Below are 18,137 nucleotides of genomic sequence, written 5' to 3' on the forward strand. Positions count from 1 at the left end.
GACCCGCAGGAGGACACGGTTCTGGTTCCCCAAGCTGTTCCTTCCCTTTTCTACAGCCAGAGATGCCCCTTCCCTGTGACAAGATCCCCAGAGGATGCTGCCTGCCCGCGGAGGGCCAGCAGCAGGGCCAGCCGAGTACAGGCAGCACCACGCAGCTCGGCGCTGGGGCCGGCTCCTTCTCCAGCCACCAAGCTGCTCGGTTGGCAGCAGCAAAGGCCACCAACAAGGTTTTGCAGCCCTGGCACCCATCACCTGAGAGCAGGACGTCCGGACACCAAGGGGAGAGCCGATACCCCCCAAAACTGCTCCTCTCTCTGGCAGCCAGTCCCACCCGCGGGGAATTGCCTCCAGCCAGATGGACAAGGAGCGTGACAAGGCCAAGTGCCACCAAACCACCAGGCTGCCAGGCTGGCGTGTGCAGGAACGTGCCAGCTGGCCACACAAGGGCGTGCAAATCTCTGCTGGGATGCTTCTGTGCAAATCCCTGCTGGGACGCCTGCAGCGCACAGAGGGCAACAGCCACAGGGACCCCTCAGCTTCCCAAGTGCACAAACCCCGCTGCCATACAGCTTTGTCCCACCGTGCTAACTGTGAAATAGCCCCTAACAACACCCGTTAGCCAGGAATAGACTCGTGCTCTCCAAAAAGCACTGAATATCCATAAAGAACCATTGCTGCTGCTTTCCATTCAAGGCTGTAAAGCAGGCAAGACGCCCGCTGGACATTTTAAAGCCGGCATCCGCAGCTGAAGCCATTTATCACCCATCAGCCCTACCTACGACAGCGAAAACCCTTTAACCCCTGCTGGGAAACATCGAGGCTCGGAGCTGCCCCGGATTGCTGAGCCAGCAGGCGTGCAGCGGGAGCCCCCGGCGCCACCTCGCCCATCGCGGCGATGCTGCGAGCGTGCCCGCTCCCCGGGGAGCGCGGCCAGGAGCCGTGGGGCTGCGCGTCCACCCGCGCCAACGCCGTGCCCACGCCGTGCCCGCCGGGGCGCAGGGAGCTGGAGCTGCCCCGGGAGTGATGCTGCTGGCGGGAGCCCATGTGATGCTGGGCTAGCGCGGCTCCTCCATCGTCCCCCTCCGCTCGCAGGCTGTCATGGCGACTCCCAATAATGTCACTCCCACCAACTGCAGCTGGTGGCCCATCTCGGCTCTGGAAAACGACACGGGGAAAGGCAAGGATGGGGAGGAAAATCAGGATCCGACAGATCCCGCTCTCAAAGCCCAGGACAGGCTGGTTTTGTACCACTGGACCCAGTCCTTCAGCTCCCAAAAGGTAAAGCGCTCGGCCGGCTTCTCGGCAAGAATCACCTCCAGCATCCAGGGCTCACCCTTGCCTCGGGAGGAGGGGGCTCGGGGAAGAGCCAGCAGCTCTTTCCCCAGGCTGGCAAGGGGAGCGGCGTGTGCCGGGTCAGCTCTTTTGTACCCGCATTTCTGCGTTTCAACAGCATCTCCCTGGGGAAGGGATGTGGGAGGGGGGGGCTCAGCCAAATCCTGCTGTGGCTCTGAGACCAGGCTTTGCAGCGGGAGACGCCTCTGCTTTGTGTTCGCTCCCGACCCCCTCTCGTGTGGCGGGGCGTGCAGACAAAGGCTGAGCCCAGGACCACCCTGCAGCTGGGGGCCGCGGGACCCCCGCGCCTCCCGGAGCAGGGAGCGACCCCAGGACACGGCCCCGTGCCGGGAACATTTTGCCCTGGCACTGCTGCAGCAGCCTGGAAATCCCAGTCCTGTGCAAGGCACCGCGGGGGGGGGGGGGGGGGGGGGGAATACAGCCAGAAACCCCATTTCTGGGTGGTGGTAAACGCTCATTTTGCGGCGCAGCAGCGGCGTATCAAACCTGACCTCCTGCCGGCCCCTCTGTCATTCCCCTGCCATTGACACCAGAAGGGCAGCGAGCTACTTGGGGGGCACCCATGGGGCCCTGGGGAGCCCCACGGCAGCGATGTCCCCATCTGCTCGTGTGCACCACGGGCCCGTAGGCGCCCGATGCAGCAGGGCAGCCGCACACGCTCGGCCCCACCGTGCTGATCTGGATCTGCACCAGGAAGGGGACGCTCTCCGGGCTGCAGCAGGCAACAGGGGGGCTTTTATTTATTTTTTGGTTGTTGCTGACACAGCCTCCAGCAGCTGGGACCCCTCCTTGGGTCACAGGCACCCTCAGGAACCCCAGCACCCCAGGCTGCCCCTGCCTGGTCCCTGCTGGACCCGCTCTCAGGTCCCGATGGCAAAAGGGAACGGGGCAACAGCGGGAGCCCATGGGGGCACCTGGGGTGGCCCCAGCCAGGGTTTGTCCCTCGGGTGGGAAGAAAACGCTGGGAGCAATTTCCTATTGAGGGAAGCAGGCTTTTCCTTGCCCGACTTAAAAGGAAAAAAAATATTAATTTGTCAGCCCCATAAATAATTAATGGCTAATTCCCCAGGAACTTTGAAGTGCTCATAGAAATGCTTATATTTGTTAAGACATATTTTTAGCTGCTGCTGCTGCTTGGAGGAAAGCAAGTGATTTGCCTTCATTCAGCAGTTTTGAGAAACATGGCTCTCTGACATCCCTGCGGGGTGTTTTGGCCTGCCTGACATACTTGGTTCACAATGGTCAGGTTTTTTATAATCCAGAAGCTTGAAATGGGATCCTGAGTGCACATTCAACAACACCCCAAGCACAGGAAAGAGCAGCCAGTCTCTCCGAGGAGGATGCTGAGCTGTGCACAGCACCCCAGGGCCCAGCAGGGACCCGATTCCTATACCCAGCCCTGTGCCCAGCTCCCTCCCCCAACTGGGCTCCTGTCTGCACAAGGGGCCAGGGCTGCCCCAGAGGCAGCCTGGCAGGAAAGGAGAGGAGCAGACACCAGGGAGACCAAGTGCCGTGGTACAGGAGGCACAAAGGGGTGCAGGGGGTGAGCTATGCCCCGAGGAAACACACAAGAGGCAGGGCAGGGCTCCAGCAGGGAGAAGGAGAAAACACAGGCAGGGCTCTCCTTGCTCCCAGGGCTTCCTGGAGTACACCAGCTGCCTGAAAGCCTCCCCAAAACACAGCCTTTTTCCAAAACGTGCCCAGCAAAGCCAGAGCCTGACCCCAAGAGCAGGGCATACCTGAATTTCCACCCGTGTTTCCTCCAGCCAGGCTGAAGCATCCCCTGGGCACAAGGCGTAGCATTGCTGCAGCCGCCTCCTCTTCCTCTTCTTCCTCTCTGGGTGTGTGAGGGTGCCCTGCCCAGCTGGGACCCACAGCCCCATCACAGATCCCCCCCAGCTGGGGAGCTGCCACCTCTGCCTGCCTCCACCTGCTGCTGAGGGCCCCAGGACCCCATCCCTAAATTCATCTGTGTGTCACGCAGGCCACCAACCACACAGAAGTGACAAATTCTGCATGATTCTGGGTGGGCACGGGTCTCCCTCGTGATATTTCCATCCATTGCCAGCAAGGGAAACCCTCACCTTGGCTCCTTGCAGGGGGAGCGAGTTGTGCACGGTGCTGTGCCAGGGGGCGATGCGTGCCCCATGGCCTCGCAGCACTTTTGGGGCCAGCTTGGGCCCGTTCCCCCCCGTCCCCCGCTGCAGGTGCGGCTGGTCATCGCGGAGAAGGGGCTGCCCTGCGAGGAGCGGGACGTCAGCATGCCCCTGCTGGAGCACAAGGAGCCCTGGTTCATGCGGCTCAACCTGGGGGAGGAGGTGCCCGTCATCATCCACAGGGACAACATCATCAGCGACTACAACCAGATCATCGACTACATGGAGAAGAACTTCACGGGAGGTAAGGGGGGGGCAGAGCCGCGTGGCCGAGCTGCATCGCAGCGGAGATTTAGGGCTGAGTGAGATGCTGTTGGCTGGATGCAGCCGTCTCTCCCTGCAAAGTTTCAGCTGTCCCCAAAAGGAGCAGTGACCGAGCAGCCCTCCCAACGCTTTCACGTTTTCCCATGAAAAATGTCCTTGAGGCCTCGCAGGGTGTGGGGAAAATGGCCCTAGCGAGGTCAAACAAAGGGAGCAGTGCTGGAGACTGTGGGGTGATGTGACACGGATCCAGAGGAGGGGACTGGGAAGGGGAACAGGGCAGGGCTGCAGTGCCCGGCTGACCCCGGGATGCTGAGCGGTGCTGTATGGCAAGCAGCACCTCGAGCCCCTTTGCCCTCATTCTGCCAACTCTGCAGCTGCCCAGCTGGGACACTCAGCCGGGGGACTTCAAAGCCAAGCAGGGAGCTTTGGCTGCAGCATCACGACGCTCGCCCCAGCATCCATCACCCTTGCGACAGAGACATCAAAACCATCTCAAAATAGCTCCCCCAGCAAGGGCGCCTTGCCAGCCTCAGCTGCTGTCCTCTCCCGGCCTCACCGTGCTGCTCAGCAGAGGAATGGCGCTTCCCCGCCGTGGGGACAGATGGACGGACACCCCAAATCCCATGGGGGAGCCCTCGCCAGCAGCGGCTCCCAGGAGGGGCAGCCCCACACCCTGGGGGCCCCGAGGTTCACCGCCCCGTGGGGCTGCAGTCCCCGCACCACTCGGTGCCGTCACCCGGGTGCTGCGAGGAGCAGGTGACGAGGCATCTGCTGGCAGCACGCTGCCCCAGCAGGGGAGGGACATCAGCTAACACCGAGGCAGGGAACAGCTCCGAGCACGGTGGGGATTTGTGGCCCTGCCAGGGGATGTTGTGCTCTTTTTTTGGGAGGACAGGCAGCAATATCCCCTTGCAGCAGCAGCCGGGAGCCAGCACAGGTACCAGGGAGACTGCTCCTGCCTCTTCCTTCGCCCTCCAAAACACAGCAAGTATTTTTCTTCAGGAGCTGGCAACACAATCTTTCCGCTGTCACTTGAGCTTTGCTGCTGTGGAGGAACGCGGTGTTCCCTCCCCGCTGCTCTGGGGAGACTCCTGCCCTCGAGCTCTTCCAGCCAGGTGCATTTTCTTAACTTTCCACTGAGAAACGTGATGAGGGGAGCACCTGGGGAGAGGAAGGATGGCCCAGGGCCATCACCCCCTTCTGCACCACCTGCTCTGGAGCCGTGGCCCACCAAAATTAATGACAAAAAGCACCACCAGGGTGGCACTGCGGTGGTCCGAGGAGGCATCGCCCACCCTGCAGCAACACGCAGGGCTTGGGAATGCCTCTATTAGAAGGAGCAGTCACAGAGCTTGTTTCCAGGACTGGAATCTTTTTCTGCTAGTTATGCTGAGCTACCATTATATGCCAGCACGATAACCAATATTTTTCCTTTTTTTGGGCCACCTTTGTATGGGCCATCAGCTGCTGACCACAGCACCTGCACCACCCAGATCAGCTGCAGCGTGCAGAGGCTGAACAAACACTGTCCCCCCAGCAGGATGGTGAAGGACGTGGGCTGGCAGCCAGCAGCTCCTGTTTCCTCGTGGTCACTCCCTCCAGCTGCTGGACGGGGCTGTGGCACTGGGCACACTGGTTTCCAGCCCTGGTACCAGCCCATTGGGTGCTGACCATGCACCACGAGGAGGGAGCACGCAGGCTGCAGGTTGGTTGTCACCATTCCATTCAGCCGGGAGCTTTCCTCCTGTGGAAACTCCAAAGTTGGAGACCTGGAGCACAGGCAGCAGCGTGTAATCGCTTCGAAGGGAGCTGGGGGGACATCGGGTGCCTCTGCTCTTGCTGTCACCTCCCCTTGCTGTGTGTTGTGGGGTCTGCATCCAACCCCCCACCCAGTCCCCCGGTCAGAGGTGCCAGAAGGTTTGCAATACCCGAGCTGCCCAAGCTTCTGCTGTCTGTCCCTGCTGGGCCGGCCTCTGCCCTGCCTCGCTCCCACCACCAGCAGTGCCAGAATCATTATTTTGGGTCCTTAATTAGGGAGCAGCATCAGCCACATCTGCAAAAGTCCATCTGCTGCTGCACCCTTTGCTCAGCCCCAGAGGCCAGCAAGGAACACACGGACAGCCCGGCTTGCTGAGCCCCAGCAGTAAATCTGGGGGCTTATTAACTATCAGCAAAAGCCATAAACTTTTACAATCCCATAAAGAAACGGGCCTGATATTCTTGGAGGAGACGACAGGAATGGTTCCCTCCTCCCGGTGTCATCTGTTGCGCATTTTGAGCTGTAAATGAAATAAAGGAGCAGGACGCAAACCACCATGCAGTGAGAGTGAGGAAAGCACAACGGGCCGAGGATGCTGCTGGGACGAGGGATGCTCCCGTGGTTTCAGCACTGGATGAGAGTTGAGGGGAGAGGTGCTCGGCTCCTTGCTCTGTCACCCTCATTACCTATATTGAATGGGATTTTCAAGGAGACTCAAAAAAATGAGGTATCTCATTGCACCGGTGTAGAGTCTGCAGGTCTGGGCTCCTTTCTGCAGAAGGGAAATGTTTCGTTCCCCTGCTTGGCTGTGAAACCAGAGGACTGCAAACTGGGCTCCAGCAGGGGCTAACCCCCCCGAGCCCCGCACTGCTGACAGCTTTCCTTTGCCCCTTTCAGACAACGTCCCCCAGCTGATCCCTGAGCCCGGCACCCCGCTGCACTCGCGGGTGCTGCAGTACCGGGAGCTGCTGGACTCGCTGCCCATGGACGCCTACACGCACGGCTGCATCCTGCACCCCGAGCTCACCACCGACTCCATGATCCCAAAGTACGCGACCGCTGAGATCCGCAGTAAGTCGCCTCTGGGGCAGGGGGCTGGCGGGATGGCACCGCGGCCCTTCCTTCAGGCAAGGCAGGGAAAATGGCAAAGCAGAGCTGCCCGGGAGCTGCAGGTGCCCTGGGGGGGCTTCCTGGCTCTGGGGTGCCCCCCATCACCCCTATTCCAAGGGTTCTCCCAAGGCACTGGGTGCCTGGCTGCCTCCCTCCCCAGCAGTGCCGTCACCACGCTCAGTGCATCCTCATGCAGCTCTTTTTGGGGTGCTCCCTTCCCGCTCCCCCTCTTCCCTCCGGTAACTCCAAGGGTACAGGCGGGGGAGCAGAGCGAGGTTGAATTGCAGAGGGTGGATGAATTGGCACCAGCCAGCACGCAGCCTCCAAGCACTCATGAAACATTGATGATGCTCAATATAACTCAGCAGCTGGGCTCGCTCCTGGAGAGCCTCTCTCCAGAAAAGTGACTTTGGACGGCACCGACCTGCCCCACATCTCCCCCCTCCAGCAGGCTCCAGCCCCAAGCAGTTCCCATAACAAAGTCACGTTTTACCTCCCACAGCAGGGACCCAAACTCATGCCTTGGATAAAGGCATCACGCAGAGCCCGGTCCCCTCCCCAGAGCGTGCTGCTGCACTGCTTCACACCACCCGCCTGACTCACCATGCTGCCCAGGGCCTGCCAAGATGTTTCAAAATCTCTCGCCTTCCACAGCTCCTGGCTGGTGGCGTTTTCCCCAAACCATCGCAGAGGAGGGGCTGTGCGATGGCTGGGCAGTTCAGGTGCCCTGGTGCTGGGGGTGCCCTGCTTCCCTGTGGTGCTGCCCTTGATGGCCCCAGGGGATGGCTTGGCAGCCCCACCGTGCTGGGGAAGGGCCTGGAAATGTGTCCCCAGGAGGAGAACCGAGGGCCAGGCTCTCCCGAGCAGAGCAGGTGCACTGGGGAGAGCAGGGCTGGGCCTTGCTGGGTGGGCAGTGAGGGTGCAGGGCAGGAGCAGGCAATGCTGCCGGGATGCAAATTCACCCTGGTGGTGAAATGCTGAGAGTCTTCCCTTGGGAAATCATCCCAGCAGCTCCGGGATGACTTGCAAAGGTGGCAGACACACCTGATGTAAGCCACGGGGCTGTAAATCAGGCAGCGCAGACGCTGTTCTGCTCCCAGCCCAGGCACAGCTCCATGCCCTCCTTTCAGTCCCTCTCCTGCTCCGTTGTGGCAGTGGGGTGAGGCACGGCTCAGGATGGCAGCTTTGTGTTTGGGCTGGGGGATGCACAGAGCTGAGCCCAGGGACCCCTCTGCTGGGGCAGGGACACCTGCGGTGACAGCACAGGTCTGACCTCCAAGGCTACCAACAACAGTAAAACAGCCACCTTGGCTCCCCAGAGCCTCCGCTCTGGGCAGGGGCATACCTTGGGCTGGCAATAGCAGAAGGTGCAGAGCAGAAGAACTGGGAACCCCCCATTAGTGCAGTTTTACTACCTTCTCCCTTCCCCTGTGTCTTTTCCTACCAAATCCCTCTGCCTGTGCATTGCAGAGGAGAAGAGGCTGCTCTGTGCAAGGAGATCTTGCAACAGGCAAAGTCTGCGTGGTTTCAGGCTGGTGTGAACACGTCTGCTGGCGTTAGGCAATCGCCAGCTCTTGCAACAAACCAGCCCTGATCCCTGCTGCCCAGATCCCAGCAGCAGCCTAGGACCTGAGGTCTGAATTTTGCTCCATCTGGCACAGAGCTTTGCTGTTAGGAAAGGGCTAGCAGACTGAGCCAGGCTGAACCAAACATCAGCTGTGTTGCCTAAACCTGACCCCTCTGCCCCAGTTTTTGGATGCCTCTCTGCCAGCCCTTTGGGGCAGGCACCTGTTTTCTGCCTGGTTTCGCCCCATGCAACACTCTCAGCAAAGGGGATGAGCCGCCCTGCTCCCAGCAGAGCCAGGGAACGCGGCCCCAGAGGGAGCCTTCGTGCTGGTCCTTTCTTTTTTCTTTTTAGCAGAGGAACAGCACTTCAAAGCCATTTAATGCATCAAAAAGTCTCTTCTTCAAACAAAACAGCTGAACTGTGCTTGCAAATCCCCCTTAATCAAACTCTTTGAAGGGAGCTCAGCTGCCTCCCAGGCTCACCTGCAGGACAGCATATCTCCAAAACTGCACCTTCAGCCCGCTGAGCTCACCAAACACAGTACTTTCTTGCTGTAAAAATCTATGAGGCTGCAGCTCACCAGGGAAACCTCCTAAGGCCTCAGCTTCTGCCTGCCCCAGCTTGTCCCTACCCCACCAAACACAGCCAGCACCTCTCAGCGGGGAGGAAACACCCCCGCAGCCCCTCTTCGTGTCTCCCTCCAGGACATTTGGCTAACGCCAGCACGGAGCTGATGAAGCTGGACCATGAGGAGGAGCCGCCACTGACGGAGCCGTACCTCTCCAAGCAGAAGAAGCTCATGGTAAGCCGCTCAGAGGTGGTGGGGAATGGCTTTAGGGACACATGGCCACCCGGCCATCCAACTCCCACCCTCACCTCCGCTCTCCACCCAGGCCAAGATCCTGGAGCACGACAATGTGAACTACTTGAAGAAAATCCTTGGTGAGCTGGGAATGGTGCTGGACCAGATTGAGGCGGAGCTGGAGAAGAGGAAGCTGGAGTACCAAGGTAGGGCTGCCTGCATGGGGCGGTTTTCAGCCCAGGCATGATTTTGGGAAGGGCTGATGGCTTCACGCCCAGTGAAAGACCACATTGAGCTCCGTGGAGGTTGTATGGATCAGGCAGAGGCTGCTCTGGGAGCCCGCACACCTTGCTTACTGCAGGGGACAGGCAGCTCCTCTGTCCTCACACCCACTTTGCAGGAGATCCAAGGTCACTGCAGCATGATGGCACATCCCCAACAAAGGGCCACCAGTGACCCACCAACCAGCCACTAATCCTACTGGTCCTCTGCCCCTCTGCTCTGCCCTCCATCACCTCTGGCAGCACAGGACGATTTTGGCACCTGTGCCACTGTGTGTCACCACATAGACGCGTGTCACCAGCAAGTCCTCTCGCCCTCCTGGCTCCCTCTATCCCCAGGAGTGCAGGCCCTGCTGTGACCCAGCGCTGGTTGCCCAGCTCTGGGAAGACCAGACCAGTCCCAGCTCTTGTGCCATGAGGAGCACAGGTTGCTGAAAGCCCAGGAGCAGGGACGTAGTCCTCGGCCCCTGGGTGCTGGTGAGCACCCATGGCACACGCAGGGACCGAGTGGCCAGGTTCCAGGACTGCCACTTCTGACCCACTGCATGAGGGCAGGGAAATCTGGGGGCCCTTGAGAAGTGTGAGAGGCACAGAGCCCACATAAGAGAGCAGAAGGAGAGACGGAGCTGTTCTAGCCAGCCCCCATCATCAAATAGCACTGCTGAGAGCCACTGAGAGCCCCCCCAGAGCCCAGACAGCTGGGCATCACTTGTCCTGCTGCCACCTCCATATCCCCCCCAGTCCCACTTGAGCAGGGCTCCTGACCCCATCCCCAGGACACCCAGAGGTGCCAGGGATGGAGCACAGCCCAGACATGCTAACAAGGGGGTGACCCCACAGCTACCTCCACTTGGGAGCCATGCATCACACAGGGTGGCACCAAGGGGCCCTCGAGACCCCAAAAAGCCCTGGGGCTGGGGACCTGCTGGAAGCCCACAGCAGCACGGTGCGTTGACCTAATTGCATCCAACGAACCCCCTCGTTAGCAGATCCCAGAGGAGAGGCCAGCTGAATTCACCTCATTACCTGCCCTCGGAGGTGCCAGAAGCGCGGGGGCTGCTCTTGAAAAGCCACTTTTGCCCCCAAACCTCCCAGCACACCACAGGGGTGCCGAGGAACAAGGCAGGCCAGCACCCGCCCCTCCCCTCACGGCATCCTTGGGGCCCAGCAGTCTCCAGCTGCAGCACCCCCACACTTTATTAGCCACTGAAAATATTTACTGACTAATTAGGCACAGGCAATCTGTCTGCTCGGGCTGTGCCTCTGGCAGGACTAGGCCGGCTGCCAGGCGGGTACAAACGAGGCCTGCTAATTACCAGTAATTCCCCTGACCTGACCCCTCTGGCAGCCCAGCTGCAGCAGGGCCTGCACAGGGTGCAGTGGGGGCCTCTCCCACCTCCCCCCGATTTCAAAAGGGCATCACGCAGGCTTTTCACCCCACCTGTAAGGCAGAGCCACAAAACTAAGGATTTGGGGCAAACCAGGAATTTTAATGCGGGAGCAGAGCACAGACGCCTCTCCCCAGTGCCAGCACAGGCAGCTCCCAGCCTCCCCTCCTCTGTGCACCCCAAAATTTTGGGGTTCCCTTTGCATGTTGATCCAGCAAGGGAGGACATTGTCCCTCTCCAGCTTGGGGAGGGCAGGGGCCAGGCTTCTTGCTGCCTACCACGTTTTTCTTCGGCCTCCCAGATTTGCTGGCTCCAGCAGTTGCCTGCAAGGTGCAACAAGCAGGAATATCCAGCACACTGCCCCAGCAGAGGTAGAGGGGGAGCCCAGGTTTTGTACCCTTTGTGCTTTCTTCCTCACCTGCACCTCCATTATTTCCCTTAGCCCTGCCCTGCTCGTTAGTACTAAAAGGTCACCAGGGGTGCGTTTAACACTACCCTGACCCCAGCCAGCTTCTTCCAGCCTGTTTTATTCCTGGACATATCCCAGGTGAGGTTATCAGGGTCACTGTTATTGGGGGCCATCAGCACTGTGGCGTCTTCCCTCACACCCAGCTCTGCCTCCCCACAAAGTCCAGCTCTCTGCACAAATTTTGGTGGCCCTGAGCAGGGGCCCAGAGCTGAAGGGGGACAGAGGCAGGACCTCTGAGACAGCACACAGGGAGAGCAGCCAGGCTGGGCCAGCAAACGGTTTTGATTCCTGAGGATTTCTCACATCCCTAAAATAGGACGTGTTACCATGCCACCTCTCAAACAGCTCCCAACGCCCAGCGGCAGCCAAGGACAAACGCTCCCTGAGCACTAACACAGCAGAAGTGCTCGCTGCACCACAAAAAGCCATTTCACAGAGTGATTTGTATCTTCATGCAGGTTATAAATGATAAATATATATATAAAATATGTAAATGATCATATATATATATATATATATAAATGATCAGCCTGATAGATAGGGTTTGGTCTTTTGGGACATCAGAGAGCTGAGAAAAAGCACTGGGAGTCTAATCCAAATCCTATTCCTTCCATGGAGCTTTTGAGCAAGCCTCTAAGTGCCCACCCAAGGACCTATTCTCATCCTACCTCTGTCACTTCTTTCTCCAGGGCAGAAGTGTGAGCTTTGGCTCTGCGGCTGCGTCTTCACTTTGGCCGACGTCTTATTAGGAGCTACCCTGCATCGCCTCAAGTTTCTAGGACTCTCTAAGAAATACTGGGAAGACGGCAGCAGACCTAACCTACAGTCCTTCTTCGACAGGATACAGAAACGCTTTGCCTTCAGGAAAGTCTTGGGAGACATACACACCACGCTGCTCTCAGCGGTGGTACCCAACGCCTTCCGGCTGGTCAAGCGGAAACCTCCCTCCTTCTTTGGAGCCTCCTTCCTGATGGGATCGCTGGGGGGAATGGGATATTTTGCTTATTGGTACTTAAAGAAAAAATACATCTAATGCTGGCTGCTTGGTGTTTAGTTTGGTGTCTCTGTGCTGTGTGAAATTATGATGAAGCCTCAGTAACTGTAATGAAATTTGAAGCAAGGTATGACTAATTATATTGTTTAATGTAACATTCCATAGTCTAGAAGTAGAAAAGTATACTGCAAGGAAATAAGACAACAACAACGACAAAAGCATCAACTTGTAAATGCCTTTTTTAGGGTTAAGTATTCAACGCCAGCGAGAGGCTCAGGGGGTCACTGGCTCCCCGTGCCCACTGGGAAGTGCCACTGGTGCAGGCCAGCTCCACTGGGAGAGATGGGAACACCACAGGACTCGGACAATCGGTCCTCGACATCTGTTTCCGAAGTGTTCACCAGCCACATCTCACAAGTGTAACTAGTGGGGACTTTCTTCTTCTAGAAGCCATTCTGTCATGCTCGGAGGCTTTCCTGGGAGCAGGGTGCAGTAGCTGGTCATGATCAAGGTGGATTTGCATTCTTCAATTTCCCATTTTTTAAATTATTTTCGTTAAAAAGAATATTTTTATTAAGCTACTCTTAGCATCTATCCACTTTCTACGTCTGGTTTTGGTGGGCTTTTTTTTAGAAAAGAATTTCACGTCTGTCTTTAACTGTCACGCTTTCCTCCTGAGATAAATTGTTTTGACTCCCACCCTGAATTTTGGCACACAAAGGGAATTATTGTTTTAGCCTTTTGGCTCGGTCTTGAGTTTTCTTTCATGGATTTGCATCTCTCACCGCCTGAGCATACCTGGACTCTGAAAAAGTACAACCGTTTTCCGAACTTTCAGGACTTTTCTGAAGACACTTTGGCCTTCTCTTCCATTGGGGGCTCTTTTCTGTCATTTCCTCGCTGTGTGTTTTCTTAGAGACACTTTGCACAGAATCACGTTTATGACTTTCTTGTGCCTTTTGCATGTTGGAAAGAATAACGGGCCTCACTGCTACTCGTGCTTTGAAACAGATCCTCAATAAACCGTATGGGAGGAGTAGCTGCTTCCCATTCCTAAATGTGTTCAACAAACTCCTAGTCTAATTTCAAAGCATGTCCATGCGCAGAGGCATGTGCAGGTGGTTTGTGCTTTTTCTTTTGAGCTGTACTGGTATAAAACTCGCGTGGAAACAATGCATATTCCTCTTCCAAAGTGCACATTTCTGCAGGCGTTCAGCCCGCTAGGACCTCCTGTGGCTGGTTTGCAGAGCGCTCTGGTGATCCCTGCCGAGCCACCCTGCCTCTCTCGGCTTGGGAACGTATGCCAACTGTGGCTGAAGCAGTATGAGTTTCATCGCCTCCAATTCAAAAATGATCTTTATGGCTTGGAAAGCTGCAGGATTTCCCAGGAGCTTTGGTTCTCAGTACAACCTGGCAGCCATGGAATTGTGAATACTGAGCAGGAGTTACAAGGGTTGAGCACGCAGGGATTAGACAAATGCAAAATGCACAAATGTATGCAGTGTTTGCAATGAGTATGGGCTGGTGGCGTACCTCTGGAATACAACCTGTGCAGCTGCAATAGCAGTTACCCCCGTTACCTCCCAGTGTCATGCTTTTGGTGTGTGAGAACCCAAATTCACCACCTGTGCATGCACAGCAGGCACCTGCAGCTCAGGTTGCTGAGTGGAACATCAGATGTCCTCCCAAATACGGTTACCTATTTGCTTCATGGCATCAGTGACTTCAGGAGAAACAGTTGTTCTGCTTCTCTTTGAAGAAGGAAGCAAGGGGGTCCCCTGAGGTCATCCCTTCTGTTGAATCTGAAAGGTGTAAGTACATGATGATCCCTAGTTCATCGTGTCTGTGACACTAAATTCCCCCACAGTTGTTTTTACCAGGATTTCATCCTTCTACCTTTGTTGGTTGTTCTACAAAGGCATTCCCTGGTGCTCTCTAAGAGCCAATGAAATATACCCACCAGATATAGAAAGGAATAGTAATGGGGGAACAAGGCCATGAAACCCAGAGAGAACAGGAGCAAATACTCTCACAGTTCCCAGCATTTCAGCCTGAGAACGAGGCAGAAGAAAGCTTCTTAGCAAGGCTGCTGTTTGTTATTTTGCTGCCCCCCGCCCTTTTTTTTTAAGGAAATAAAGAATAAATTTAGAATCACAAATCAGAACTCTAACCACTGGGGAAAGTAGGTGCTTGTTTTGTTTTGGAGCACGTTGTTATAATCCAGCTATTATAAGGAATGTCAGAGAGAGCCAACAGCCAGAACAAGGCACAGGTCAGCTCGGACCAAACTGACAGCTGTCTGTTTTGTTGTCTCATGTTCTGCTGGAAAGCCACAGATGCTGTAGTGACGAGTGTTGTATAGGGTAGTAGGTGGGCTAGTACTACTTACTGACAAACCTTTGTTTTGATCCAAATAAAAGAAAAATAAAAATCGATGAAGACAGTGCCACTCCCTGTCACTGAGCCTTGTTTCCCGACCTTGGTAATGAAAAATAACAGGAGTTTGCTCCAGGGAAAAGCAATCTCCAAGAGTGATAAGAGACAATTACTGTGACAGGCAGGGGCTGGATGGATGTTGAAGTGAACCACGAGATGAATGTCACCACCCCAATTGATCCAGATTAGAGACTTACTATGAAGCAGCCCTGTTGTGATTACAGGCTATCATAATAAAAAGTTGCTTTCGCTCCAGTTGACCTAAGCCTCATCGGTTTTTCCTCCTCCAGTTCCATTTAAAAACAGGGAGCCCCATCCTACAGCACCGTAAGCCAGGCTCTGGCCTGATGTTCCCTGCCCAAGGTGCCTTCTGTACGTACAAATGTGAAAACGAGAGCAACCATCTGTTTTCTCGCTCCAGGACTTTGTGCTTTGCTCTCAGCAAGGTGTGGGGTAAGAATAGCTCCCAGGGGTAAGGCTGGAAGGTGAGGCACTCAGAGATGCTGTTTGGAACAAACGCCTGCCCTGGGATACCTCACAGTTTGCTGCTGACCAATTCTGTAGCAAGCTGCTAGCCCTGAAGCACTGCCTCAGCTGCACAAGACAAGAGAGGGAATGGTTTCTGCTGTATCATCCTGCACCACACACTCCTGACTACCTGACCCAGCCCCATTTAGGGTCCTTCTTCCCTCCCACTTGCCAAGTCCCAGTCCAGCACCGAGGGACAGCTTCACCTTACACGCACTTATTTATCCAAGCAAATTTTTAGGCTTCAAAATCCCTGCTTTTCAGGAGCAGCCATGCCTTTAGACACCTAAAGACCTTAAAAATCTTTATGCATGCTGAAATGCTGAGATATTATTGAAAGAGGGGAGATCAGTGGCTACTTGTCAAGTCCAAGCTCTTCTAAACACCTCTGAGATGGAGCCTCATGACACTGAGTGAGCTGCAGGTACCGCACAACCTCCTCCTCCCTCCCAAGCCTCCTGTTCAAGAGGCTCCCAGGGATCAGATTCATAACCCTACAGTTTCTTTTCTTTCATAACCCTACAGATCTTTTTACTCCTATGGGTTTTGCTCAAAAGGCTCAAATATGAAAACCAAAATGTATGGGTCAGTCTTGTGGCTGCAGCTTGTAGCCTTCTCTTCATGTTGAGGCATGGGGAAAATCTCTCCATGCAAAATAAAGGACTTGGAAACAAAGCTTGGCGGAGGACATAGGACAGAGCTTAAGCCTGTCTGTCACAGGTTGCCAAAGAAATCGAGATCAAGGGCTAAAACTACCTAATGACAGTCTTGTGGCCCTCTGAGAGATTAATTGCTGAGTCTTGCTGTGCTTCTGGATGGAAAAATATCCTTACCACCCAACTGCAGTTCCAGTGACCTCGCTAATGAGGAGAGGGGGATGGTGTAAGAGGTACTCTTTCAAGCAAGGGGAAACTTCATTTCTGCTATGCAAATAAATGAGGGACTTCCCCACCTGAGAATGGCAAACAGAAAACATTAGAGCTGGTGACGGTACTGTGTTTTGTGACATTCACATCAAGATCAAAGCCAAACCCACCCAAGCTGGTTCTGCAATATTCCTGTCCATCCCCCTAAAGGATTTCCTAAAGCATGGCCTCACTGTTCACAGGAAAGGTTTTGTCTCAGACCCCTAATACTGAATCTAAGGTTTTAAGCAGGAGCAAAAACCCCAGGAACTTTTATTCTCAGATAAAGCACATCCATGACAACCAAGTTTCCTTTCCTCCCCGTCACACTGACTTCCTAACATGCCCAGGTGACACGTACTATCATTACCTTTTATTTTCCATTTTACACGCTTTCCCCTGCAAGATTCAACAGAGAGGAAACAGCCTGCTTTCAATGCCTCAGCAAAACAAAGAGTTGCATGCGGGCCCTAAATAACTGAGGGGAACAATCGCTGTGTCAGCACACAGATGCCTGTCTGTGTGCTGTTGCAGCAGCAGGAGCGGAGGCCGCAGGCTGCAGAGAGCCGCGTGCTGCAGGCCACGGCCGTACGTGCAGAGGGCAGCTGCCACTGCCAAAGCAGATTATTTCTATTTCCACACAGCTTCAACACCAAACCGTATCGATGAGCAAATCGCCAACCTCCACCCACTCCTTGGGAGCTCACACTGCTTTTTTCTGCCTTGTCCTTCTTCTCTGCACAGCGATCTGCTTTCTGCTCCGCTTTTCTTTGCCCCTCTCCACCATCCTACCCCTTTTCTCCCTTCTGGATTTTCCTGATTTCACTCCTATCTGCAGCATAGGGATACATGAGTATTTTCACGGGGACATCTCCATTATCAGGAGCCCATGGGCTGTGGAACTGCATCAGTAGGCAAAGCACGTCCCATTTCCACCTTCTGAGGAAGAGCAGAAAAAAAAAAAAAAAAAAAAAAAAAAAAAAGATAAAATCTTGTTAAAGGGCTCTCACCTAACAGCAGAGAGCAACTGACAACCTAGAAAGCTTTTCTTCAAAAATAACACTGTCCATCCCCCTGCTTTCAGTGTCTCAACCCTTTCCCAACTGTACCTCATCTCTCCTGTGACCCAAATCCCTTTTAGCTGCAGTGGAGTTAGCCAAATAAAGCTACTTTGCAACCAGAACTGCGTGTAACTGGGTTTGAGGGCGTGTTTGAATGTTGCAGGCACTTCTTGGCACAGAACCACTTTCTATAGTTGAGAGCTGTTTCACCCGTACTTACATCACAAGGTAATGTCACTCCACTGCAAGTCTCCTAGAGCACTCTTCTATTTTTGTTGACCAAATGCAATTTCTTCCCATCCCATGTTCTCTGAGCCAAGCATTAGAGAAGAGCAACAGAAAGGATTCTTGGCCACAAACAAACAAAAAAAAAAAAACACCACAAAACTGAACTAAGAAGAAAAACTCTCCCACCAAACAAACAAAAAAACCCCACCTGGCATCACTTCACCTCCCTCTCAACTTCCAAATCATGACAATGAATGGGAAAAAAATACATTCTTAAATTCAATCCTCTACCACCTCCATTCTCCTACAGACTGAAATGGTAACGCCAGGCTCCAGCAAAGCTGGAGCCATGGTGCACGGTGCTGAGCCAAGCTGTGACCTAGAATGACACTGAGTGTATCAAGTAGATTTTAAATCGTGCCTTGTTTCCATCATCTGCCAAGTACTCAGTGCAGACTGAATGCCATGCAGAACCAGCCCAATCCTGCTGGCTTTGGGTACAGCTCACATATGTGGCTGTAAGCCTAACAGGCTTTGTGGGCATAGCATCACATTCTCGATTAGCTTTCCATGCATTTCTCTGTCACAATCACCTATTTTGAGCCACAACCTATTTAGCTGAATTTTCCCCAGCACTGAGTCACGATCCGTTACGCCTGGCACTGATGCAGTCACGCCATGAGCGACCTCTGAGCGCTGCAGCTCTCCCCGGTCCCATCGCTCTGCAGAACATCGCAGGAGTCAGGAAGAGGTTTCAGAAGAGAGCTGCTGTTACATCAAGGATGTGCCTGTTTGTTGCTTGGACATCAACGTTTTCCATGGATTAAATGTTATTA

The 18,137-nt window shown here is 54.8% G+C and overlaps 1 protein-coding gene across 4 annotated transcripts; it reads left to right on the plus strand.

Annotated features, from left to right (window-relative positions):
* Positions 1-1,098: 1,098 nt before the first annotated feature.
* On the plus strand, positions 1,099-12,182 carry GDAP1L1 (ganglioside induced differentiation associated protein 1 like 1; the record flags this gene model as incomplete). 4 transcript variants are annotated; one of them, XM_084296652.1, is made up of 6 exons in its annotated part: positions 1,099-1,278; positions 3,561-3,774; positions 6,376-6,603; positions 8,914-9,011; positions 9,103-9,217; positions 11,839-12,182. In XM_084296652.1, the coding sequence occupies 6 exons, from the start codon at positions 1,099-1,101 to the stop codon at positions 12,180-12,182; spliced, it is 1,179 nt and encodes a 392-aa protein (XP_084152778.1). The 4 variants fall into 4 exon arrangements, with proteins under 4 accessions (XP_084152778.1, XP_084152779.1, XP_084152780.1 ...); XM_084296653.1 differs by having other exon boundaries at positions 3,561-3,753; positions 6,430-6,603; XM_084296654.1 differs by lacking the exon at positions 6,376-6,603 and having other exon boundaries at positions 3,561-3,753.
* Between the last annotated feature and the right edge of the window lie 5,955 nt (positions 12,183-18,137).

Source organism: Netta rufina (genome assembly GCF_964035555.1).
Source record: "Netta rufina genome assembly, chromosome: 16".
NCBI lineage: Eukaryota > Metazoa > Chordata > Aves > Anseriformes > Anatidae > Netta > Netta rufina.